At 37.8% G+C, this 26255-nt stretch overlaps 3 protein-coding genes across 4 annotated transcripts in view; all 3 read left to right on the top strand.

The window, feature by feature from the left end:
* ASPM (assembly factor for spindle microtubules) overlaps nucleotides 1-7014 on the top strand; it is a gene marked incomplete at both ends in the record, with an annotated part of 30024 nt that extends 23010 nt beyond the window's left edge. The window contains 7 exons of the mRNA XM_084291187.1: nucleotides 2578-2724; nucleotides 3386-3577; nucleotides 4008-4200; nucleotides 4346-4500; nucleotides 5353-5529; nucleotides 6654-6826; nucleotides 6903-7014. Coding sequence (XP_084147313.1) covers nucleotides 2578-2724; nucleotides 3386-3577; nucleotides 4008-4200; nucleotides 4346-4500; nucleotides 5353-5529; nucleotides 6654-6826; nucleotides 6903-7014 — 1149 coding nt within the window. The remainder of the gene's footprint in view (nucleotides 1-2577; nucleotides 2725-3385; nucleotides 3578-4007; nucleotides 4201-4345; nucleotides 4501-5352; nucleotides 5530-6653; nucleotides 6827-6902) is intronic.
* Nucleotides 7015-8624: 1610 nt separating this feature from the next.
* Nucleotides 8625-19083, top strand: LOC311212088 (coagulation factor XIII B chain-like; the record flags this gene model as incomplete). The annotated part of the gene is made up of 11 exons (XM_084291205.1): nucleotides 8625-8706; nucleotides 11254-11454; nucleotides 11950-12135; nucleotides 12559-12735; nucleotides 12926-13102; nucleotides 14835-15014; nucleotides 15361-15450; nucleotides 16134-16316; nucleotides 17674-17877; nucleotides 18360-18542; nucleotides 18872-19083. 11 exons carry the CDS (start codon nucleotides 8625-8627, stop codon nucleotides 19081-19083), a joined length of 1875 nt encoding a protein of 624 aa, XP_084147331.1.
* Nucleotides 19084-21181: 2098 nt separating this feature from the next.
* Nucleotides 21182-26255, top strand: LOC311212089 (complement factor H-related protein 1-like). 2 transcript variants are annotated; one of them, XM_084291206.1, is made up of 7 exons: nucleotides 21182-21323; nucleotides 22432-22620; nucleotides 23051-23227; nucleotides 23427-23609; nucleotides 24144-24344; nucleotides 25125-25319; nucleotides 25575-26255. In XM_084291206.1, exons 1-7 carry the CDS (start codon nucleotides 21263-21265, stop codon nucleotides 25586-25588), a joined length of 1020 nt encoding a protein of 339 aa, XP_084147332.1. In that variant the 5' UTR covers nucleotides 21182-21262; the 3' UTR covers nucleotides 25589-26255. The 2 variants fall into 2 exon arrangements, with proteins under 2 accessions (XP_084147332.1, XP_084147333.1); XM_084291207.1 differs by lacking the exon at nucleotides 23051-23227 and having other exon boundaries at nucleotides 25575-26252.

Below are 26255 nucleotides of genomic sequence, written 5' to 3'. Positions count from 1 at the left end.
AATGGTTTTGTTTGTTTTAGATTAGTGCTACTATTTCAAACATACATGGTCTGTTCTGAAAGTAGTAGGACTGTCTTTTTCCCGGGTGAATGGGCAGACAAGAGGCGGTCTGCGCACGCAGGATCGGTGGAGGGGGATATTGGGAACGCTGGGAAAAATTGGCAGTCGGCTGTCGGCCATTGAAGAGAGCAGGTCGCTTGTACTGTGAACACCTGTCGTAACGCCTCGTCATGAAGAATAATGGAGCATTTACTGGAGCAGTGATACGCGATCAAATTTTGTGTAAAGCTTGGTAAAACGGGCAAAGAGACTCACGACACGATTAAGGAGGCCTACGGTGATGCTGCCTTGGGTAGATCGGGTGTTTTTGAGTGGCACAAGCTGTTCTGAGACGGTAGGGAAAGAGTGGAAGATGACGACCGCTCATTTGCTTTTTTGATCGACATGGAGTCATCCACAAAGAGTTTGTACATCTGTACCACGTGGTCACAGTCTTGTGAGCACGTGGAAGTGCTCACAAGACTGCGAAAACACATTGCTCGTGTCCGCCCAGCCATCGTCAATAATTGGCGGCTGCACCATGACAACGCGCCGAGCCACACAGCTTTCCGCGTAGTGGAGTATCTTGCCCAGCACAAGGTGGCAACACTGCCTCAGCCCCCCTACAGGCCCGACTTGGCCCTGCCAGACTTTTTTCTATTCCTGAGAATAAAATCGACGCTCAAGGGGAAGCATCACGCATTGGTAGAGGCGCTTCAAGAGGCCATGACGAGGGAGCTAAACAGCATTCCGGTCCAGGCGTTCCTGTAGGCATACGAAAACTGGTTGACTCGTTGGCAGCAGTGTGTAGATATGGAAGGGTGCTACCTTGAAAAATTCTAATCGTTTGTTCTATTCTCATGAATATATATATTTTTTAAACGAGTCCTACTACTTTCAGAACAGACCATGTATATGTTAAAACAGAATTAAGTTCTGAAGTACAGTATTTCAGGTTTGTAGCTTTTAGTATTGCAGAGCACAGAAATGAGTCTGTCTCTTGTTTTGGTTTTCCTTGCTGAAGCATTCATTTCAAAAGTGATATTCTCTTCCTTCATTTCTTTCCGCTACTTCTTTGGCCTGACTAGCTTCCACCTACTTAAATAGTAACAGCTTAATTTTTTTTTTTTTTTTTATTGGAATGCAAATGAAAGCTGTTTTGATGTGTTGACATTAGTTGGCACAGGTACTAAGTGTAAAGTGAAGTGTAAAGAAGTACAATTGCTGCATTCTTTAAGACTTTCTGATATTTTCATGTCTTCTTAAATAACCAAAGTATGGTTTTTTTTTTTTTCCTTGTTTTTAAGACATTAAATAGACCCAGAATAATTTCGGTTACTAGCTAATGTTTTGACAAAGAATTTGAGGAGACATATTTCATTCTTAGGGAAAAGTGATTAAACGCTCTTTTCCTTCCCTCACTGATGGGATAACATATTAGTGTGGTTGGCAAGAAGTAATGGGAGTTGCTCTATCTCCCTGTAGCAAGCTAAATATCTGTCTAGTTAAAGACCAGGAGACCTGTTCCTCTGATGTGATTTTGCCTTTTTTTTTTTTTTTGGTGGGTAAAGGAGAGAAGATATTTCTGCCTGTTATTTATATTAATTATGTTTTGTACTGGGAGTCATTTTTATTTTAAATTAATGTTCTGTCGTTCCTTCTGGGAGAAGTTTTACATGACTTCCTGTGTTGTTCTTAATTATTATACCCTAAGGTAAAAGGAAATAGGTTTGTCTTCAGGACATTACCTGAAAAGAGAGCTTTTTTCTCCAGATCAGGAAGGAAAGGGAAATAATCTCTCATAATTGTTCAGGTTGCTGTTACTATCCTGTTGGAGAGCACAATTTTCTTTTGGCAGATAATAAAACAAGTGCCTTCCTCACTTCTATTCTTTGGAGGGTTGGGAGTGAAATGGCAGCCTATTAGCTATTTTTCTGAATAAAACATACATACAGATGTTTTAAGGAGAGAAGAAAATTTATTCAACAAAAAGCTGCTGCTGTGATCATCCAAAAACATCTGAGATCTTGGCAGGAAGGCAGGCTTTAATTTATGAAATACAACAGAACTAGAAGAGCTATCATTAAACTGCAAGCATTTATATGGGGTTATTTAGTCAGAAAAAAAGGTTGGTATACTTCAGGTTATAACTACTTTTGATGTAAAATATCTCCATAGCAATTTTAGCATTAATTCTAGCTGCCAAAGAAGAAGAACTTTTTTTTTAAATGCTTGTGAAATCTTTTTGGCTTACCCATAAACTGATCCTTTACACCCATGCATGCTTACAATGAAACTGTTTTCTTCTATCTGTGAAAGTTGTTACTTACAATCATTTCTATGTGTTACTGTTCAGATTAGAGAGACCTAGGAATGAGGAAAGGTATCTTACTTAGTTCTGAGCTAATGAATTCAGCGGTCATTATTCAGCATCTTGCTGAAGTATACTTTTGCTGTATGCTTTGGTCTTCGCATAGATGATCAGTTATCTCTGGGTGTGAAAATTAATGATGTTCGTTCTTCTGTTTTCCTTGACAGATTTCAGAACAGAAACAGAAGAAACTGCTTTACTTTATAGCAGCTGCATATCATCATGTCTCTGCAATTAAAATTCAAAGGGCCTATAGGATGCATCTCACCTTAAAGCTTGCACAAAACCATATCTCATCTGTTCTTATAATACAGGTTAGTCTAATTAAGGATGAATCCTTTTGTGTACCTATTTTGTCAGCTGAACTGTAGCACTAAGGTACGGTAGTTCCTTCGTACGTGAAAATAAAGCTAAAACACAGAGACTACAGTTTAGCAAGTAATGCTGCTTATAGCCAGCTAAATGTAATAAAGTGGATCTCAGTAGGCTCTGGAGGTTTCCAGAGTGGTCACTAGCTTAGTCCCATTGATGGAAGGAGTTCAGTATTAGATAAGTTGAGAGGTAATAGTAAACAATTAGATAAGCGTTTGGTAAGATTTGGCATACAGAACACTATTTCCCCTCCCTATAGAGGGGAAGAAACAGACCAGGGAAACAGGAAGTGGAATAGTGGTTCTTCCTAAAAGACAGCTGAGAAAAAAAAACAGAATTCCGTGCCTACCTGTTCCTAGCTGAGGAAGAGTTCTGCAGTTGAGTTGATTTTGCAGTCATTCATTACAGCCACTAGGCAGATCAGAGCTGAGTCATAGTGGTCAGGTGAATGCTAGGGATATTTAGTGCCTGTATGTCAAAACTCATGTTAAAATAGTGCTTTGTTTTTTTGTTTTTTTTTACCAATGCTTGTTTAGGAAGGGAAGTAAGAATTTAGGGAGAAGTCTTAAGTAAATAAATAGAAATCTACTTTAATTTAAACAGAGATGGTTTCGAGCAAAAATGCAACAGAAAAGATTTCTAAGAGATTATCAAAGAATCATTCAATTGCAACGTATGATTCGAGGCTGGCTAAATCGCAGAAATGATGCAGCAACCATAATCCAACGAAGCATACGAAGATTTCTTGCCTGCAGACGTAACAGAAAATTTGCCAATGGAATAATTAAATTTCAGGTAAATACCTGCTAAAACTGCAGTTTTCTCAGTTTTTGTTTCATGGGCTTTTGGAGAGAGGACAAATGTAAATGTTTACATTGGTCGTTGAACTTATCAGTTAAATTACAAGACAAGCCAATTTCAATTCAAAATTAAGCGCAAACATGAAGTAATATTAAGCAGATACTGTTTTAGGTGACTTTTGGGAAGTGTGTGGGGATATGTATACATTCGTGTTTGTTTTGTTCTTTTGTTTTGCAAATGCGCTATTTGGGAAATTAAACACTGAATGTGATTATTGGGTACTTACTTAAAAACGAATAACTGAAGTGTTTAAATAGTTAATCAGACTTATATAATGTTGATTTAGAAAGCTAATGCAATTCTGTTCTATTGTCTCTTCTGTTCACAACTTTTTTGGGGGCTTTATGAAATTCCTTTTCTATAGGCATTGTGGAGAGGATATTCTTGGAGGAAGAGTAATGACACAGCAAAAACTAGAGCTTTAAGGCGCTGTTTGGAAAAGGCTAATGAAAAGAGCAAAGAAGAAGAAAAATTGTGCAACAGAACCGCAATTGCTATTGAACACCTTTTAAAATACAAACATCTTTCGTACGTTCTTGCAGCATTAAAGCATCTAGGTCAGTGTTTTATTTTAGTATGGAATCATATCAAAAATATTTTTTACTTCTTTACAAGGTCTATTTAAATTTAAGAGGAAGATCTGTAATTTTGAAAATAAATTGCTTGAGCTTAAGGATCTTATTTAAATGTTCTATGTTATAGAGGTAGTTACCAGACTCTCCCCACTCTGTTGCGAAAATATGGTCCAGAGCAGAGCAATCTTCAGTATTTTTGTTCTGATTCGAAGTTGCAACCGGAGTGTTCCATGCATGGATGTGATCAGATACTCAATTCAAGTTCTACTTAATGTTTCAAAGGTAATGTTAATATTTTCTTTTGCAGGGCTATGAGCTGTAGGCTACTTTATTGCAGTTATTATTTATCCACAAAATTGCTGAATGAATTTAAACCAAATTGAACAATTTTGAAGAGCAAAAATAAATCTGAGTTTTAATTAGGTTATTTCTTAAGAAAATTAAATAATTACTACATTTGGTAAAAGAAAATGCTTCCATGGGCATAAAGTAGTGATTTTTTGTAACTGTTTACATTATTAGGATATCCCAAGTATTGTGTAGAAACAGGTAACTGTAGTAAAGAACTGTCAAAGTTCTTAAAGTAAAAACATATATGTTGAAGAAGATAGGATACTTTTCCAAATTCATGTCAGAGAATAGATCACTTCTTACAGAGCTGATCATTTTCATAAATACTTAAAGTTGTAGTAGTACTGTAGATATTGACTCTGGATTGATTGATCTAGAGTTCTTATTCTGAAATTTATAAAACTTGTTAACGTAATTTTTTGGTCTTATATCCAACTTACAGACATTTATATTCAAATACATTTTTCTTATTTCAGGAAAATAAGAAGAACATTCAGGCTACATCTGTTCCTATTTTTTTCTAAACCTATTGTAATTTGTTATTCTATTTTAAATGTAAAATCCATTTCTGGGGATTTTTAAATGAGGGTTGGGAGCAAAAGGGTAGCTTTTTGTAACCCATTACAATGGCATAACATGCAAAAGCGATTTTTACTACTTGGATGCCAGACAAGTGGCAAATTTGATCAAGGGAAGAATGTGGATATTGCTTTATCATCTAATCTGAAAGTTATGTTGAGGATCTGTCTATATAAGACTTCTTGTCTCTTTCTTTTAAAACAGTATGAAAGAACTACTCAAGCAGTTTATGAAGTAGAAAATTCCATAGATACGTTACTAAACCTACTGCAAATGTACAGAGCAAAAGCTGGGGACAAAATTTCAGAGAAAGGAGGAAGTATTTTCACAAAGACTTGTTGTTTGTTGGCTATCCTTTCAAAGGACTCAAAAAGAGCTTTGGTAAGACTTAGTGTCTTGTTTTTAATAGTTTGATTTAATGGTATTTTGCTCTTCATTTATGTTTTGGTGTTGTGTTTTTTATTCTGTACTAATACCAATTACAGCTGTAATGTTAATTATAACTAAACTCTGTTGATGGGAAAATGCAGTTCCAGGATGGTGAAAACAGTTATTACTTAGAGTTTTGTATGCCCTCATTACTCAGAGCTAATCAATATGTCGCTGACTTTTTGATCCTGCAATCCTTGCAAGATTGTTATTGCAATCACTTTTTTTCCACGGTTTTTAATAGTTTCTGTAATCATAGAATGGCTCGGGTTGGAAAGGACCTTAAAGATCATTTAGTTCCAACCCCCCTGCCATAGACAGGGATGCCATCGTCTAGATCAAGTTGCTCAGGACCAAGTTACTTAGCACTGGATACAGTTTATTTGTTTTTTAATTAACTCTCCCCCTCCCCCCATTTCTGCAAGTTTACTTTTGCTTTTCAGATAAAGTTAAGATAAAAACAGGATAAAGTAAATAAAAGATAAGTCAATAAAAACAGGCAATATAATCGCAATATAATTGCTCATGACTTCGTGTTGATACATTCTATTGTAACAGAGACATAGCCTGTTTTTGAAAGACATTTCCTTTGCTCGTGCTTATTGATAGAATCTTCAACAAGGTTATCAGGATAATCTGGGTTCTATGCTACAAATAGGCATCATCTGTTTATCCATCAGATAGGAGCACTTAAGTCATCCAGTCACCTCTGACAACTGTGTTAATCTTTCATTGATAGGAAGATGCACATAAACATTAATTTGTCTCTGTATCACTTGTTGCAGACATATATCAGTGACATATTAAAATGGTTAAAGTGAGAAATTAGTAAAATATGACCTGCACTTTTTTATTTTTCTGAGGTCTCAAGTGGCGTTACAGTGACATATTTTGATAGCAATAGATCACTGATTTGTAGTAGGTGTGCTGGTTTTGAAACAGTTTCACTGTACGTGTGGATAGAAGTTCAGCTTACAGTAAAAATGTCGAGTTTTCATTGAATAAAGTAGATTTCTTGATCTAAATTGATTTCAAGTTTGTAGTATTAATTATGTATTGTTTTCATCTTTTCTCAGGAAATCCGAAGCTTGCCAAGAGCTGTGGCTTGCATTCAAAGCCTCTATAAACTTACAGCTCATAAATGCAAAATGGATGCAGAGAGAACACTTGTGAAACAGAAGACAAACCCTTTAATTAATGGAACTTCCTTTATTCCAGTAATTCCTCTGAGGACGACAACAGTTTCAAGGTAAGAACTTAAAAATTAGTCTGCAGTTTTTGCAGCAGCAATATGCTATTTTAATAAACCACTATTATTTCAACAGAATTAAACCAGACTGGGTTTTGAGGAAGGATAACATTCAAGAAATTGTAGATCCTCTCCAAGCAATTCTGATGGTGATGGATACACTTGGCATTACCTGTTATGAAAATTAAATCAGTTATGAAAAAAAGTTATGAAAAGTAAATAAGATATATGAAAGCATTTTTGTACAGTATGTATGTGGGAGGCAGCAAAATTATTTTGAAATAAAATAAATGTCTTATCTACCCTTGAGATTGTTTTTTTTTTTTTTTTTCAAATTGTATATTACTTTTTTGCAACTTTTTTGTATTGTATACAGCTTTTGAAATCCTATTTTGTACTACTACCAAAAAGAATTGTACAATAAAATCATACGTTCTTGACAATTTTCCTAGTGCAGTAATGCAATTGTTCTTATGCAACTGTAAGTCTTACCAATAGCAATGTATTCCTCATCTGATTAAAGTATTTCATAGTTGTTTGTGTGGGACAGTTATATTGGCTTGTCTGACATGGAGAGCTATAGATAAGAAGGACAAGTAGTCTGATTTTGAAACTGGCTAGTGATTCCAGGGGCTTGGGTTCACTTTCTAGTGAACTTTCAGAGGTCATGAGTGACCATGGGAACATTTTTTTAATGCTACAAGGTTATGATAGAACAAAGGGGTGTTATAAGGGCGAATTCAGGAACTCACCTGTTACTTTAAGAGGAGGTTATTCTGGGAGTGCTTTCTTTCTTTGAAGCCAGCAATACATATAAGCATGCTTCTCATCCAGCTGAAGGGTATTCATCACAGCTGAAGAGTATTCATCACAGAATCTCCCTTAAATTGAGTTCTATTGTGCCTTGGATCTGTGTTTTCTTAGAGCAAATCTTCCCACAAGGTTTGGAGATTATGTCTCCTAAGGGCAGAATTTGATGCTAAATCAACTTGTAGCCATAAGTCAATCTGTTCAGAGAATCATAGAATCATTAGGTCTGAAAAAGACCTCCAAGATCAGTTGGTCCAACGGTCCTCCTACCCCCGATATCACCCACTAAATCATGCACCTAAGCACCACATCCAACCTTTCCTTAAACACTCCCAATAAAATCATAGAATCATTAAGGTTGGAAAAGACCTCCAAGGTTATCTGGTCCAAACACCCTATTGTTAAGAAATTAATCACACTTCCTTAGGGAATAATAAGGTTCTGTCTTTCTTTGGTTTAAAAAAAAAAAAAAAAAAAGACCTTAAGGAGATAGCTGTATGCTACAGAATGTAAGGATAGGTAATAACAGTTCTCCTTAATGTAAGAGCCTCCAGAATGAATAATATAAAGGATAAAACAGAATGGTTATATGGGGAAAGAGAAAGTGTGGGGGGAGAAGGGGAGGTTTATTTATTTATTTTCCCTCTTACTGTAGCCAAGGTAAATATCCTGATAACAGAATGCCCTTTAGACTTCGAACTCAAGAGGTTTTGAGCGGAACAGTGTTCAGTTAGTTTAAGTTTGTGGCCTGTTTTCACTGTAAAATGATAAATTCTATCTTTGCTGATATAAAGCATGCCAAATGGAAGAAGAGTTCTGCAAGTCTGATTAGGGTATTTGGAGAATTAAATAAAAATAATGTTTTCAGCAAAGTAACTCGTGTTACAACATACTATGGACACTAGAGTATTTGTGAATACCTTTGAAAATTCAGTTAATAATTTACAGAAGCAATACTTGGAGTCTTCTCAGATGGTGAAAACCATTGATGGAGATGGCAATGAAGATGAGATTTAAAGGCTGTTTTTTCTTCCTAGTTATGATGAATTCAGGCAAACTCTTTGCAGAAGGTAAGAACACTGAATTCTGTTGTTAATAAGTATACATTGAGTTCAAAACATGCAGTTTAGCTGCCTTAAGTGCAGTGTCTTTCATATCTTTACCAAGAATAAACATTGCTTTTTAAATACAGTTTTGTGAGATGGCTGATGATTATGATTCAGTTGTTGCTTCTTATCGGATCTACAGATTCATGTCTAAGCTGTGAAGCTGTAAAATAGAAAGGTTCAGACTTTTTCAGAAAAGTTTTCTGTTTGAAACGTATTTGAGCCATTTTGAGGCACTTATACAAATTGAATTTTACACCCCTAAGCATTATATATAATGACGTGTAATTGGAATGTCTTGTCTGACCACTGAGCAAAAGAGCAGAAGTTAGATAGAGCCTGCAGTAACTAGATTGGGGAAATGTTTCACATTTCTTATCCCTATTTGCAGTACTGTTTTAAATTCCTGGGTTTATATAGGTCGCATGCCACCTGAACTGCAACATCGCAATGCTATAGACTGTTCATTGGGGTACATCTCCATTAAGTAAAAGGATCTCTCTCTTTTTCATTTTCTTTTAAATCTACTAATATGTATTTCAGTCCAACATATTTGTTGCTACTACTTCTGTCTTCACCAGTTTTGTTCTTATGCAAAGCGGTTGAAATTACACTGGTATGTTTTTGAAAGTCAAACAAAAGGTATGTAGGTAGCAACCACTTCTGACTTAAAACTGCTCTAAAATCTTAATAGACAAGTTTTTTGTTGTTGTTGTTGTTATTTTTTTTTTCTTATTTAATTTAGGTATGATGCAGTAGCAGTGTGGGGAAGGGAAATACAAGCAATGAGATTATCTGGGTAATTTATTAAAAAAATTCTGCAGCAAATTCTGGTGACTTGTTTGAGGAAAGGTGCAATAATTTATCAAGGTTCAAATTAGATTCTTCAAATTAGATTGCCTTACCATGCCATCGAGAGATTTTAAGACCCAAGGAATAATTGTAAAAGAAATCCAAACATAAATATTGTTTGTTCTTTTTGTTTGTTTCCTCATTGAGTTACTCAAGTAACTCAATACCCTTCTTGTAATGAGAGGCCCAAAACTCAACACAGCAAAAGCCTTTGTTAGCTGATCTCGTAGAAATAATGGGATTGGTACAAAGATGAAATTCTTGTTCCTTTCCTAGGAGATATCCTAGAGTTTAAAATGCACTGGGGCCTCCCAGGTAAATGGCTTGTTAGTATGTCCCCCAGGCCTATGTTTGTTCAGGACTTTTTCCCTAGGTGAGTGCAAAGAAGGGGTAGCACTCAGGAGAAGTGAGTACATGGCCTAAATCTAGTTTTGAGGATATACCGATCTCAAGCTTCATCTGGGGATAGGAATGGGCTGCCAGTATTGCTGCTTCTGTAGCATTAGAATTGATACATACACTGTGGTAAATATTATAGCAACAGGTAGCATGGGAAATGTCTATTTTGTGAAGACCTTTAAGGAACGTTTATGCTGAGAAATTACGGGTTTGTTTAGAATGGTGCAATTGCATAATTCCTCTCTTTTATACACTTGTTGAAAGTAAAATCGCTTTTTTTGATCTGGATTTTCATTTTGGTGAGAAAACGAGGGGTAAGAAGACATTCTAGATCAGTCAGAATCACCTGAACAATTGGCTTATGCACTGTATAGTAAAATGAATTGCTTTGCTTACTGTTTTGCTTAGTTGAGCAAACATTATGTATTTTTAGTTTTCAGATGTAAGAAATAAATGTCCTCCACCACCACTTCCTCCTTAGGCCTATGTCATCTCAGCTAGGAGAGTTCTTTTTTTTGTTTTTGTTTTCATACTGAAGCGTCACATTCAGCACTAATTTGAAATATTTTCTTATTACTGCTTTTTTCTTTCTTTTTTTTTTTTTTTTCTTGTAATTATTTGCTGTTCTGCTTTTTGTTTGCTTAACCTCTATTTCTTCTTTTTATTTTTTTCCCTTACAACTGTTCTTTAACACCCTTCCATCAGCAAGTTTAATTCTTATATTACCTCCTGGCAGTTTGTCATGCTTATTCTTATTCAATTTGTCATTCTTATACCATGTGGCTATGGCATAGCAAAGTCTTGGCACTGTATTTTAGAGCATGCCTCAATACAGTTATTCAGTAGAGGGTGCCCTTATTTACATCTTCCAGGCTAAAAAGCATCAAATGTGTTCTGCATCAGTTTTGTACAGCTGATGTGAGCAAGTTTCATTCTGTAGGTGATATTTCTGTACACCTTAAAATCAAAAGCAGATATAATTCCGATATATATTAATTTCAGTGAGTCTTATAAAAACTTTCACGCTTAAGATGAGATTTAATAAATAAGTAAATAGAACAAGTATGGATACTTAGATGAATCATTTTTGATTTAATAATGACTGCCAAAGAAATTAGCTGTGACCTTGTTAGTATTCACAATTTCGTTCATCTTGTTTGAAAGCCTGAATCAATCCAACTGACTTTAAACAAATTAATGCAAAAAAAATCTTGTATGGGATGAGGTTTTTAGTGAGAAATGTTTATCATCTCTTTGCAGATAAATTTTGTGATTTGCCACATATAGAAAATGGAAAGATTGCCCCATACTATTATAATTTCAAAGGTTACTATTTTCCTATGCGTAAAGACAAAAAAATTTCCTATTCTTGTGTTGCTGGTTATACAACTGAAACTGGGACTCAAGAAGGAAGAATAACTTGTACAGCAAAAGGATGGTCTCCAGTGCCACAGTGCTACAGTGAGTTAGCTTTATTAAGTTCGTTATTGTTTCTAGTGGGAAACTTTTCTAGCTCAATTTCCTTAAGCATACAGGGTCAGAAGCTGCAGAACAGAAGGGATAAAATGCGTGTTAGGACAAGGTTAAATACATTATGTATACAAACTACATTTTGATATATGGAATATTTTTACAATAATACATATGGTAAGAGCCCTTAAAATATATGCTTTTATAAGAGTTTCAAGAAAGTTGCCAGTCTACCTTATTTCTGGAAAGTTAATTGACAGTTTTGTCCCTGATATGTATCTGAGCCTCCATAGCTCTAGATTCTTTGGTTCTCATGTTCCATGATATTAACATATGTTTGTATCTTATGATTGTGGCAGAGTTGCTTCAACAGATCAAGAAAATAAAATCAGATGGAGATAATTAAAAGCCCTTTTCCCTTGCTTATTGGAGAACAACACATTCCATTAATTCTTTCTTCTAACCAAGCTATCTCTTTTCATTTAGAAAAATGTAAGAAGCCTCTTTTGGAAAATGGCTTTTTTTATGGTACAGAAATGTCCTTCAAAATACATGAGAAACTGCAGTACAAATGTAATCTAGGCTACCACACTCCAAATGGTGGTACCGAGGATACAGTACAATGTCAAGCGGATGGATGGTCCTCACAGCCAAGCTGTACTAAAAATTTTGGTAGGATTGTGCATTTCCCTCCTTACAATTTTTATATATATAAAATTCTGCTGTCCTTGCTGTGCCTGTGTTGTCAAATTGCCAATGTTATGACACTTGGATGCTCCTCAAGCAAGTTCTCAGCTGTACGTCGTGCAATTAAGTTCTCAGATTTCACACATTGGTTGTTTAGTCAATTGGCATAGATAAAGTTATATGTAGATGGATTCAATATAGATGAAATGATATTGTTTCCAATATATCTATTTCCAACCAAACCTGGTTCCGAAACAAAGACTGGAGAACCTGTGTAAAATAATGCATTTTTAATTATTCATTACCTGCAAAGTCTTTTCCTCAGATATGATCACTTTTAACTAAAATTTTAGATGAGTAACTTTAAATGAAAAGAGCAATTAACATTATGTGTATGTTCTATTTAAGAGTCATGCCAAGTACCTGATTTACATCATGGCTATTACTTCACAACCCAGCAAGAGCTTCGAGTGAATGAAACACTGCTATATGAATGTGATGAGGGATATCACACTGCAGGAGGAAACACTACAGAAGAAGCAAGGTGCCTAGCACATGGGTGGTCCCTTACTCCAAACTGCACTAGTATGTAGTGGGCACGGAAATAATTCTGTTTGAAATGTGACTTATTCTACAACTGAATAAAAATTTACAAACAGGTTTATTTTTTAAACTGTTAAAGGTTTTTGTTTGTTTGTTTGTTTGTTTGTTTGTTTTTAAGGAAGCCTTCTAGCCTCTATCAACTGTTTTTCCCTGCTTTGTGTTTTCTTCCTAGAAATAACTTGCCACCCTTTGAGTAGAATAGAACATGGAGGTTTCTATCCTGTGAAGAAAATCTATGAAGAGGGAGATGTTGTTCATTTTTTCTGTGAGGCAAATTATTCTTTCCGTGAATTTGACCTAATTCAATGTTATTATTTTGGATGGTATCCAGATCCTCCAGTGTGTGAAGGTAGCGTATTTTTACATTTGTAGTATATAGTCTTTCACTAGCACTTTCTTTCATGAAATGAAATGCTTTATGAATGCAAAATAAAAATATGCTTTTATACCAGTTGACAACCTAAATAGAAATGAAGAGTTAGCAGAAAAGCATGGAGCCAAAGTAGAAGGGAGGAGGCAATGATAACTGGAATTAGGCTGCTTCTGCCTGTTTTCAGTGGAATCTAAAAATAGAGCAGATACTGTTCTCTTCTCTTACTTCTCTGTGTGTTGTTTCCTGGAAAAGTACAAAGAAACAATTACAGGGAAGATGCTCAGCCCTTAAAATTCAAGGTAAACCATGTTGAGATTATGTGAAGGATTAATCAAGCATGTGTAGGAGCTTCATGAGGTGGAAACATACCTCTTGAGGTGTAAGAATTATTTTATTTATTTACAACTTTTTCCTAGTTTGTGTTATTCAGCACTTTTCAGAGTTTTGCAGCCTCACCAAACTGTATCTTTTGGATGGAATTAACTAGAAGGGTCATCCTGAGGAAAGAAACATGCTTTTGGCAATTATTATTGCTTCCATAGTCTTTGGGGGATACTGGAAATTCCTCCCCCCCAAAAAAAAAACAAAAACAAAAAAAAAAAAGAAAAAGTCCTTTCAGAAGAATGAAAGGCCTAGTGATGCAGAGCTGTGAGCTACAGCATACAGCAGAAAACAGAGAAAATGAACTAGCTGAGAATTTTTAATATTACTGAAAGAACATACGCTGATGTTATGTTTCAAACCTCTTGCGTGAAGAAATTCTTCCTGATATCCAATCTAAACCTCTTGTGCAACATGAGGGCATTGCCTCATGTTCTACCACTTCTGACCCAATAAAAGAAACTGATGCTTCCCTTGCTGCAACTTCCTTTCAGGTAGTTACAGAGAACAATGAGGTCTCCCCTCAGCTTTCTTTTCTCCAGACTAAACAGCCCCAGTTCCCTCAGCTGTTCCTCATATGTCTCACTTTCTAGTCCCTTCACCAGCTTGGTTGCTTTTCTTTGCACACACTCAAGTAACTCAATACCCTTCTTGTAATGAGAGGCCCAAAACTCAACACAGCAAAAGCCTTTGTTAGCTGATCTCGTAGAAATAATGGGATTGGTACAAAGATGAAATTCTTGTTCCTTTCCTAGGAGATATCCTAGAGTTTAAAATGCACTGGGGCCTCCCAGGTAAATGGCTTGTTAGCATGTCCCCCAGGCCTATGTTTGTTCAGGACTTTTTCCCTAGGTGAGTGCAAAGAAGGGGTAGCACTCAGGAGAAGTGAGTACATGGCCTAAATCTAGTTTTGAGGATATACCGATCTCAAGCTTCATCTGGGGATAGGAATGGGCTGCCAGTATTGCTGCTTCTGTAACATTAGAATTGATACATACACTGTGGTAAATATTATAGCAACAGGTAGCATGGGAAATGTCTATTTTGTGAAGACCTTTAAGGAACGTTTTCCTGAGTTTATGCTGAGAAATTATGGGTTTGTTTAGAATGGTGCAACTGCATAATTCCTCTCTTTTATACACTTGTTGAAAGTAAAATCACTGTTCTGTTCTGGATTTTCTTTCAGGGAGAAAATGAGGGGTAAGATGTTGCTCTGGATTAACCAAAAACATCATCTAAACAATTGGCTTATGCACTGTATAGTAAAATGAATTGTTTTTCTTACTGTTTTGCTTAGTGAGCAAACATTGTGTTCTTTAATTTTCAGATGTAAGAAATAAATGTCCTCCACCACCACTTCCTCCTCATGCCCATGTCACCACAGTTAGCAGAACATATCATAATGGTGACAAAGTTCGTATACAGTGTCAAAGTAAATTTGAAATAAGAGGATATGAGGAAATTCAGTGTGAAAAAGGAAAATGGACATCACCTCCTATTTGTATCGGTTAGTACTTCCAGCGCCAAAGCAGAAATGGATCTTCAAACAATGCCTTGATTTTCCTAATAGAGCCTCAGTTTAAATGTCTGCAAATCTGTTTGTTCTCCTTTGTTAAATATGCGAGAGTTAAAATGCTATATTATTTTGCAGCCAATCAATCGTTCACAGATTAAGAGAAGGGGTGAGCTAGATGGATTGAACTGGAATCCATGTTGTATAGCTCTCCTTTAGAATACTGATTTCTATTACATCTTATAAAACATCGGTGTTTTGTGGTATTTGTGTGTGTGTGTGTATTTGAAAATGAATTATTTTTGAACAAGCTGATTCTAAGTTTCTGCTGTGGTTTTAGGATCTATAAATAAACAAGAATCTGAGCCAACATCACTTCAGCTAGATGCAGCAATAAGGACAAGCAAAACGTATCACAGTGAAGAAATGGGTAGGTGAACCTTGATTTATTTGTTAATTTAATAGAGAATGCAGTGATCACCAATAATGTTATAGGCATTTTTATGACTAACCTTACCACTTCTTTGCTATATCACAATTCCTTACTCTTTAAAATGTTTGCATATGTTCTTTGTATAAGAAGCTGAGTGAATGATCATTGTCTTCTGTGACTGTAAACAACACTTATAAGTCTGTCCCGTATATGTAATTTTATTTAGCGTTAGCTAAATAAAATTTATTTAGTCTTAGCGTTTACCTTCAGTCATTTTGTACCTTTTCTGTTGATAATCTCTGAACATGCAGATTCAGGAGTATTTGGATCCTTTGTTTAGTAACTCACTGAGGTTTATTCTGAACTCCATATGGGTTTAACATTTCAAGCAACAAATAAAAGACAATCTCAGCACAGAAAAGCAACCAATCCATATTGACTGTAACCCAGCAGGAGTCAGGTTTGGACATAAGTGAGGAGTGTAGAAGGAACAGAAATAGTCTGAACATCAGTAAAATAAATCTAGAGCATCTGAAACTGAAACTTCTAAAAAGAAGTTCACTTACGTACACATTTTTGGTATGAAAATTTTGGACCAAACTCAGTTGGAATGCTGATGCTTTCAGCAGCGTTAATATTATTTTAAAGATCTAATTGCATCTCTCCCTCCCTTGTATTAGAAATGCAGCAGAGCTGTACCTCTCCACCGGTGATTAAAAATGGTGTTCTTCTAAGTCCTCTACTGCTGAGCTACAAAAATGGTTCTTCAGTAGAATATGGTTGCCAGCTTTACCATTTTTTGAATGGACCTAGCACTGTTTACTGCAAAGAAGGAAACTGGACAGAACAACCCACTTGCTTAGGTAAGGTTTGTGAGAAAAAAAGTGAAAAATTATGACATGTAATGTAGAAAGGAAAATCTGGAAAGGACCTCTACATAATCTTTTAATGACTCCCTCTTCTCTTTCATTAGAGCTAACAGATTTCAGAAACACGAGGCTGAACCATTATCAACTATACCTAGCCCACTGCTGCTAAGTGTCTTCTGGCCTGTTCTTAGTTCCTCTGTTTTCCTGAGTGAAGAGTTCTAGAACTCAGCTGGCCTCATTATTTTGGAACGTTTTCTAATTTCTTTATCTTCCACGTCCTCCATTCAGTGGATTTCTTCCTGTCTTTTGAAAGATGTTTAGAAGAAATGACTGCAGTCCTTGCCTAAATAGTTTTTTTGGTTAGGGTTAGCAAGTATGGTGACTTGGACTTTCATTTTTAAACTTTCAGCCTTTGTGTTTGTTGTGTCCTTGTATCCACCTCTTAATTCTGGACTTCCTAAGTGTTCCATGATGCTCCCATGTATGCTGCTCGAAACAACCTATAGATCTCCCACTAGGAGTTTACAAATGTAGGCAGGAATACTACTTCTGATGATTTACAAGAGTTCTTAGTTTATCCTTCTTTCCTTCCTCTAATTAAATGATTTCTACACCATGCTTTGCACATTCGTTAGATTGTGCAACAGGTAATCTCTCCTTGCCTTTCCTTCAGAAAATCATTAATAAGGGCCTCTGTCAAATCTCTTGAGACTTGCAGGAATTTGTTTTTTCAACTGCCCCTTTGTCAGGCTTTGTTGAAGTGGAGCAGTGGATTCAAAAGTTAGAGGTTAATTGTTGGACAGAAAGCTAGGTTACCCAATTTGATACTGGCACTAAGAAGTCTGTCAGAAAGCAACCGAAATAATACTGACCTTGAAGTACCTGAAAAAGCCTAAAGAAAACCACAAACTTCAGGAAGAAAAAAAAAAAAAAAAGATGATGTTTAAATACTTTATACATATTGGCTGCTGTATGTTTGCAAATATTTGTAGAATCCCGATTGTATCTGAAGTGTGATTTCTGAGCTTATTATTTTTGCATGTTCTTTTTGTTACTTCAGACTATTTCTTTGCTTCTACTTTCTTTCTAAATGTGCTTTTAGTTCTATTTCTTGCATGATTCCAAAACAATTTATAAGTACTGTTTTAGATTTCTCCTGTTCAACTCCTGCAAAAGGCAGTTAAGAAATCACTTCATAGAATCATAGAATATCCAAGTTGGAAAGGACACACAAGGATCATCTAGTCCAACGCCTGGGTCGCTAAAGGATCACCCAGAAAAATCAGATCATGTATCTGGGAGCATTGTCCAAAGTTGATTGCTTTTATTGAACTATGCTTTTATTTCCTAGATCCATGCGTTCTTAATGTAACTGTTCTAAACAATAACAACCTAGAGTTAAAATGGAGACAGGAAGAATTAATGTTCCTACATGGTGACCTCATAGAGTTTGAATGTAAAGAGGGATATGATTTTCCCCAGACTACCCTTCCATCTCCTGGGAGGACGCAGTGTAACCATGGGAGACTGAAATACCCAAAATGTGTCGTTAAAGGTAAAGCAATATTTTGTCGCTTGTCCTTTTGAATTCATCAGTGTCGAGCCTATTTAGAAACATTTGCTCCAGCGGTGGAAGCCTGGAATGCATTGTCAATAAAAATAAATGTTTAGTGTCGGACGATACAGGTGCACACACATATCCCTAAGCAATACAGGTACATTGATAAATATATGTGAGCATAGCAAAAGCAATACAACTTTCTTGGATGGGAAGGCTGTAGAAGGGAGGAAGGAGCTGTTCTCCAAGCATGGGGAACTCAAAGCTCTGTAGAAAGACACCTGTAAACAATGAAATGCACGCAAGGGTTTTCTTGTGGTTAGAAGTAGACGAGAGGTTGCGTTCGGGTTTGAGACATAATGCAGTAGTAATGAGCAGACACTGAGAGTTGATAGATACCTAGTGTTGTCAGTTTAAAGCTGGTGCTTTGTTAGTTTCTTATGTTGAACGTTTCACAAAGATTTTTGATGTTATTGCAGCTCCGATGGAAAAATGTGACTCTCCACCTCCTATTGCAAATGGAGCTCTTAAACTCCCACCCCTGGCCCAGTATGAGAGTGGTTCTTCAGTTCAGTATAGTTGCTATGACTATCATTTCTTGCAAGGATCTGAGAGAATCTACTGTTCTGCAGGCCAGTGGACCTCACCACCAGTTTGTATAGGTAGGCATGAGAAGATACATAAGCTTTTATTTCTCCTACTCAGATGCTTTGCATTTGTAACTTGGGTGTTGTCAGCTGGAACATTAAGATCTTAACCTCATCTCTTTTTCATTTTGAGATGACAGCTTTAACAGATGCAAGAGTAAGAGTTTTTGGCTTTTCTATTACATAAGCCTGACGTGCCTGCAGAGTCCAAAAATACAGTGATGTCACGTATAGTATATTAAGAGAATGGGGAATAATAGCCTGCATTCTCCATGTCCATTGCAGTCACAATGACATGATTTCAAAAATAATTTATTGACACTGAATATGTCTCTATTCTTTAGAGCCATGCACTTTGTCAAAAAATGAAATGGAGAAAAATAATGTTCTGCTGGAAGGGTTTTATGAGAACCAAGTTTACTTCTACCATGGGGACTATGTTGGATTCTACTGCAAACAGAACCATTTTGGAGAAGAATCTGGTACAACTTTATTTCAAGTGCAGTGTAAGAGAGGCCAGCTAGCGTATCCAAGATGTGTCGAAAGAGGAAAATAAGTGTGAACTTCAGGAAATTTTATAGGAAAGGTATGTTGTTTATCTGGTATTAAAAGATGCATGAATACTGCTTCATATTTCAAGATGACTGCAGTCAACTTTCAGAAATGGGTGTTCAGTGGCACAGTTGCCTCTGAGCCAAAGTGGGATGGAAGTGGGGAAGTGGTATGTGGCACGAGGACTGGGAAAGCACCAGAACAATGCAATGTTGACACACCATGTGTGGAAATTTTAGGAAGTAGTAGTTCTTTGAGACTTATAATGCTAAACTTGAGAATGCATAACAATCTGGAGAACTTGAGCAAGGGACAAGAAAAGGAGAGAGCATTTTAAGAGAATGTCTGTAAAGGATGAAAATATTTAAAATATAGAAATATGTGAGTTCCACTCAGTAGTTGTTTATTAATCTTAAATGAAAAGTGAAGCAAACAGTTTTATTTGCTATTTGAGAACATTCCAGCTATTCAAATGATCTGCTGTAACTACTTTGTAGGATTGCTTTGACACTTGCACGTTTGTACTCCTGGGACTCTGGCCTGTGAGAATGTTGCACGGCTGCAGATCCAAGGAAAATTCAGGAAGACAGAACATGCTTGCCTCATGTCAATTTTGTAAAATAAACACAAAAATGCACAGTGATCTCCTGTCACTCTGTGTCTGAGAAGAGTCTCTTTCCCTTTCTCTGTACTCTCCCAACAGGAAGCCAAAACCAGAAGGAAGGTCTCCTCCCAGCTTTGTCATCTTAAACATTCAGCAAAGAAAGGGGGGGTTGGTTTGTTTGTGAAAGGCACGATAAGAATAACTATTTTGTGTTTCTGTTAGTGCCTTTCCTCACATAGCAGAGCCTTCTAATAGCATCAGAATTGCCATGTATCTCAGTTCTGTTATTTCATGGCAAAGGTGCTAGTTCGGGAGCAGGCAGATGACACGATGATGTTTCTTCAGTGAGTTTGGCACATGCAAATGTTTTCAAGATTGGTCTTGTATTTGTTAACTTTTCTGCTTGTATAACAACCTCGTGTTTATGAAAGACTTCTGCCAACTTCAGCAAAAAGCCATTTGGATATATTTATACACTGTCATTTCTGTATTCCAGTTAAGTTCTTGCCTCCTCCTTTGAGGAACTCTGAATGAAGCAAGTGAATATTTGGGAAATATCAGAAGACTTTTCTTAAAGAGCAAACCTACTGGAAAAGGAGGGAAAAGGATTCAAGTCTGTCTCTGGAATATTTCTTGAGAGTAACATTTGAAGTGATTTCCCACATTTGAAGAGATGGTGATTTGCTTTCTGAAGTCATGATACAGAATTGATGGATTTTAGAAGTCAGTCAGTTCTCGTGGGCCTTGGATGATTACAGGATAGTAATTTCCATGGCTTGGACAGAACAGGAGGATAGTATTTTCTACTCTGACCTTTCTGTTCCACAGTACATGCAGAACTAAGACCCCACTCCACCAATCTTGCATCAAAGCGACACCTTGGCCCCATGAGAACAGCCACTCCAGCCCATTGTCAGCTGCTGGATTCTGGCTGCTCCTGCACGTAGTGGGCTCAGGCTCCTCCGTGGTGTTGGACATCTGTACATGGAGTTCCTCTGTCCTATTGATTCTACTGTACACTGTCAGCATAAGCTGCTAGAGATCTTTCTAATCACGTAGACTCTAACCACTTGGTTTTATCTGTATGTGAGTCCAGTTAAAGATTGTCATCAGAATCTCTACAACCCTCTGGTCTCCCCACCCCAGTGTTTTACAGAAATTGTGAAGTTGGTGGCTAGCAAATGTGTTTTTGTTAGGCTCTCAAGGTTTCAGTAAGGTTGTTGATAAATTTTTGGCTCCACATATAAGGTAGTTATTGCCCATAAGAAAATTTTATGTGACGACATTGGAAAAACAAGATGTGTTTTATAAACACACCGGGAGTCTTTGCTGGTGTGTTTCATGTGTGCTGTGTCAAGTTCAGTGTGAAAGGTTTTGTGAGAAAATACTGAAGAATTTTTGCAACAATTGCTTGTTTAATATCTGTGCGGAATGACTACTGTGTCACAAGAAAATTAGGGGAGGAGTTTGCAAGGGCAACGCTCGGAAAGGTGGGAGTTGAATAGAAGTATATGCAATTTGGAGTAGGGGAAACAGCAAGTCTTTTGCAGAGGACATCTTCAATTTCTAAAGTGTGGAAATGACACTGCTGCACCTCACCACAGGGTTTCTGCTGTGGATGTGTTGTGCTACACATAAAGGTAAGTCTTTAAATGGAATTCCATGCTTTAACTGATGTGTAGGGACCGGTGACAATCAAGAATAAGGAACTGAAAAATAAATTATTTGTCACTTTTAATGGAACCTGTTTCAGAAGTTCTAAATAAAAATTATATTTTAGAATGTGATGCTTGAGAATACTTGCCTTTTTTTTTTTTTTTTTTTTTTTTTTTGTCTGAGTTCTCTTCTTTGCTTTGTGCCTGAACTTAATGGCTCACATGGCAAACCTGACTTATAACTAGACATAACCCCCTCAACATACATGCATATAAATTCCTTTGTATTTCAGTTGAACTGCTGTTATTCTGAAAACATGCTATTTAAATGCAGAATTCTGATTTGATTTTAAAATATTGCACAACTCTTAGGGTATTTTGTCATTTCAGTAAGTTCTGTGATGAATGCAGCCTGAAGAAGCTCTTCACTGAACATGTACCTTTACTAAAATGACTGGTTTTAAACTCTATAATTGATCCATTTCATAGTCTTCAGCATATCAAAACTCTTCTCCCTCCACACAGGCACATCTTAGAAGTGCTTTCCATGCACATAGCATATACTTTGAAAGAACAATCCAAGTTCTTTCACTTCAAAGTGATGGAACTAATTTTGGTAATTTGAGACAAACTGATTTGATGAAGGAACTAAAGACAATTGAGCATCATGGCTGTAAGTGTAAATCACTAGTTTAGTATAAAACTGGAAAACAAGAGCCGTAATCTGAGAAATTCAGAAGTTTATTCATCTGTTCAGTTCAAGTGTTTTTACTTTAGTAACTCCATCTTATGGGAAGACTGTAAAAATAGTATAGAGGCACAAAATTTCTTAGAGCAAGGAGATTTATTAGTACAGTCTATTCCCAAATGCAGGGATGCAGGTTATCTGAATATTATTCAACTCCCGTGTAGCACCATTCTTTGGAGATTTGATTACTCTGCGGTATCTATCAGATGAGAAGAAATTTTATATATTTTCTGGTGGAACAGCATGCAAACACCCACTTGTCATTCATTTTGAAGAAATTGGATGTTGGAATAAATCAGGATATAAACAGCAGCGTGCAGCCAAATAACAGAAACCTGTGCACAGCTTCTGCAGGAGCAGCATGTGAAGACCCACCTCTCATTGAGTTTGGCAAAATTGTTAGTGGCGTTAAATCCGAATATGAGGAAAATGACAGAGTGCAATACACATGCGACCCTGGATATGCTTTATCAGGATCAGAATGGGTAACATGCCATGGAAAAGTCTGGATGCCTGGACCACCTCAGTGTTTGGGTAAGGGTAATTTTTTTTGCTGTTTGACTTGGCAACGGTGGACATTTCTCATTCTCTTGCACCATGTACCATTACCATGTACTGTGGTAACTCCCTTGTCCTGCAGCTGTCTGTGAGCCTTATTTCAGTTGCATTGAATGTCTGTGGTAAACAGACAGCAGGAAGAGTCCTGCAGGTGCTCCCGTTTTCACTCATCTGTTTCAGGATGCTTCTTCTTGGAGTCTGACTTTTTTGGACCCTGCAGTAGTCCAAAAGAGAGGTTTAATCTCACTTGATCTATGTATGTTATCTAGTGGCTGCGTGGTTAGTTAAATTCCCCTAGACAGTGGTATGTGCTGATGCTATAAAAGGCATCTTTTTTGGTGGGAACAATACAGTCATTCTATGTGCATCGCATTACCCAAAGTTTCAAGTTAGCATATCTTTTCAGAAAGACCATGTGGAAGTATTCCAGCAGTGGCCAATGCTGCTTTTGAAGGCAGGAGCAAGGAGAAGTATGAGCCTGGTGAAACAATTCGCTACCAGTGTCATGAAGGATTTCAGGTCACTGGTGCCCCTGAAATTTTTTGCAGAAGGGGAAATTGGTCAACACCACCAATCTGTGAAGGTATAGGTTGTACTTCTAAGTAGTCTATGATCCTTCTTAGTCTTCCAGGAACAGTAGTTAATGTAACGCCAACCGACAGTTTCCTCTCTGCTTTCTTCCAAGTCTCTCGAAGTACTGCATACATGGTCTTCTGAAGAATTTGTGGCTAGGCCTCTCTTGCAACTAAACTTGGATGTTTTTCTTTTTAATCTTCTTTCAGAGAAGGATAGAAAATGTGGCCCACCTCCAGATATTGAATACGGAGACACCCTTTCCTTCCCATTACCAGAATATGACCATGGAAAAACTGTGAAATACAAATGCCCAAGTTTTTATATCCTGAAAGGACCTGAGCAAATCACCTGCATTTATGGGCAGTGGTCAAATCCCCCAGTTTGCTTGGGTAGGTGGAAGCTGGTGCTGCGTGGCCCAGAGCTGTGTGAGCTGCTCGTTGTCTTTTTCTCAGGCCCTCTGTGCGCTGCATTTTTGTAGCAGCACTTGTGCTGGGGCTGCGATGCTGACAGGGCAGAAGAGCAGCTGATGCTTCTCCTGTGCAGAAGGAATTTCCTCCGGAGGTCAGCTCCTGTAGCTGCCTCTGCTGCCTGCTGTCCCTCCCTGCCCCCAGTCACCAGCAGATCCAGGAGAGTGGTTTGGTCTGAGTGCAAGGAAATCCAGGGCCATGAGGGAATGAATTTGAGAAGTGCTGGGACGAGGGCAAGGAGGGAGCCCAAAAAAGACACAGGGAAGTTCATTGCTGCCTTCTGGGTGCCCCTGCCCCAGGCTGTGCTTCCCCCTTGCCCTGTGAGACTGTCAGAGGGCAAAGGCCTTTCCACAGCGGTGTGTGGCGACTCAGCCATCATTGTTTTTCCATTTTGCTTTGTTGGATGCATGATGTGTCTGCATGAACTTATGACGTTCTTCTCTTGCCTTTTCCAAGCGGCTTGTACGACATCTGAAGAAGATATGGACAGAAACAACATTGAGCTGAAATGGAGTGGAGAAGGAAAGCTGTATTTAAAATCTGGCGATTTTGTTGAATTTGATTGTAAAATAGGATACGTGCAGGACCCAGCATCTTCCCCCCTCAGAGTGCAGTGCATGGACGGGACATTAGAATACCCATGGTGCAAGCCAGGAAGTAAGTCACCTCCACTCTGTCACTGCTTGGCCGCTGCCTTGGTGCATTTTTAGTGCAGAAGCTGAGAGGAAAGCCCCTAGCAAGTGTGCCTGGGGAAGAAATAATGGGGTTGCTGGGGCTTATCTGGGTTACTGGTGCTGGGCCTGCCCATCCGCTTCCAGGCAGGACGGAAGGGCTGGTAAGTTCTCTGCAAGTGGCTTCTCTGAAATAAGAAGGTGCCATTTCCCTGACTGTGGCAGGGCTGAAGAGAAGGAGACCATTTCCTTGCAGGCTCTCCCAGGCCTGCCTGTTCAGGCAGGGCTTTGTCCCAGCGATCTTCTCTCCTGCTTCTCTCTTGCAGCCACAGCTGTGCCCCCTTTGCACCCGTGGCTTTCCCAGCTCCTCTCTGGTTGTGCCCTGCTCTGGTGTGTGTGGAGGCAGGGGTTAATGCCCATTGCACGCCTTCACAGGCTTCTTCAGCAGGAAACCTGTGCTTGCCTCCTCCTACAATTTCCCCAAGCTACAATTACTGCGACATTGCTGAAGGGTATGAAATGGGCTTTTGCCTTTCATCATTGGCACTGTGCATTGATACAGGTGGGGTCAGATGCAGCAGGGATGCAGCACAGGAGAATAAGTAGTGTCAGTCACTCAGCAGGTACCAACACGTTCAGAGGATCAGTTGGCAATACGAGGTCTACAGGCAACTGATGAAAGTACTTTCTGTTGTGGTGGTGGCTGTTCTTTTCTTTTTCTATTGTTTTTCTCGTCTTTTTTTTTTTTTTTTTTTTTCTTCCCAAGGGAACTGTAGATTGAGTGAGATGGATATGAAGAGGAACAATATTAAACTAAGATGGTCAAGTAAAAAATCTAACATATATCGCTCTAAGGAGACTATTTCATTTACATGCAATTTTTGGTTCCGGAAAGTCTCAAACCCAGAGGATTTTGAGGCACAGTGCCAGGATGGAGTGATTAACTACCCGCGATGTGAATGTAAGTGCTCTGTGTGGAGGGCACAGTGCTCTGTAGAATTGTGGAGAAGAAGGGAGGGTCAGCTTTAGGGGCCTTCACTTAACCCTCTACCAGTTTGTGACTGTTGTGGGGCTGCTCCTGTTCCAAGGGGCCTGGGGAATCAAACTGAAGCAATGGGAATGCTAGGCAACTTTGCTGTCCACTGCCCTCAAGAATCATGGCTATGTGCCAGCCTTGGTGTTCATTCCTTTTCCACTTCCTCTCTTTACACTGCAGGGATTTTTGGATAAATGAAAAGGACATGAAGGAGCCCAGCTGGAGAAATGAAAGATCCTTTGATCAACCCAGTGATTTGAGCTCAATTTTCCCTGGAGTTTGCTGTTTCATTGTGCTGTGTTTGCAGCTTAGCCAATGTTCTGTGTTGGAATTTGCCTTTTTTTTTTTTTTTTGTTTGTTTGTTTTGAATTTTTGTATGATTGTTTTTACACTTAACCATTTTTGTAAGAGTATTTACATTTTATCCATTCAAATGACTGTACTGTCTTCTTACTTTTGTTCTGTATTGATCTCACTGTTATTTTATTAACGTTTGCATCCTGAAGCAGGCTGGCTTTGATGGCATATTAAGACATCAATTAAAGTGTGCAGCTAATTTGCAGATCAGCAAGTAGTGTGTGTGTGGTCTCGTGTGCTCCTAGCTTCTGCTCCATGTGCTTGCCTGGGAGTTTAGCCTGGGGTCATGGCAGAGATGAGTGTCCTCACAGCCTCATCATGATGTGAAGGTGAGTGCTCTCCTTTAAATAAGGAGACTTCAGCCTCTGTGATATTTGGAGGAGAGGGTTATCAAGTGTGGACATAGGTGAGGTGTGTAGAAGGCACAGAAATAGTCTGAACATCAGTAAAATAAATCTAGAGCATCTGAAACTGAAACTTCTAAATAGAAGTTCACTTACATGC

This window comes from Netta rufina (assembly GCF_964035555.1).
Source record: "Netta rufina genome assembly, chromosome: 8".
NCBI classification, from domain to species: Eukaryota; Metazoa; Chordata; class Aves; order Anseriformes; family Anatidae; genus Netta; species Netta rufina.
This window is presented reverse-complemented; position numbering and strand designations above follow the sequence as displayed.

What these genes read in the sequence shown, in the direction of transcription:
- LOC311212089 (XM_084291206.1), top strand. Translation starts at nt 21,263, where the DNA reads ATGACACTGCTGCACCTCACCACAGGGTTTCTGCTGTGGATGTGTTGT. An exon ending in TGGACCACCTCAGTGTTTGG is followed by an intron (nt 22,621 to 23,050) that starts GTAAGGGTAATT and finishes ATATCTTTTCAG; the next exon opens with AAAGACCATGTGGAAGTATT. An exon ending in AACACCACCAATCTGTGAAG is followed by an intron (nt 23,228 to 23,426) that starts GTATAGGTTGTA and finishes ATCTTCTTTCAG; the next exon opens with AGAAGGATAGAAAATGTGGC.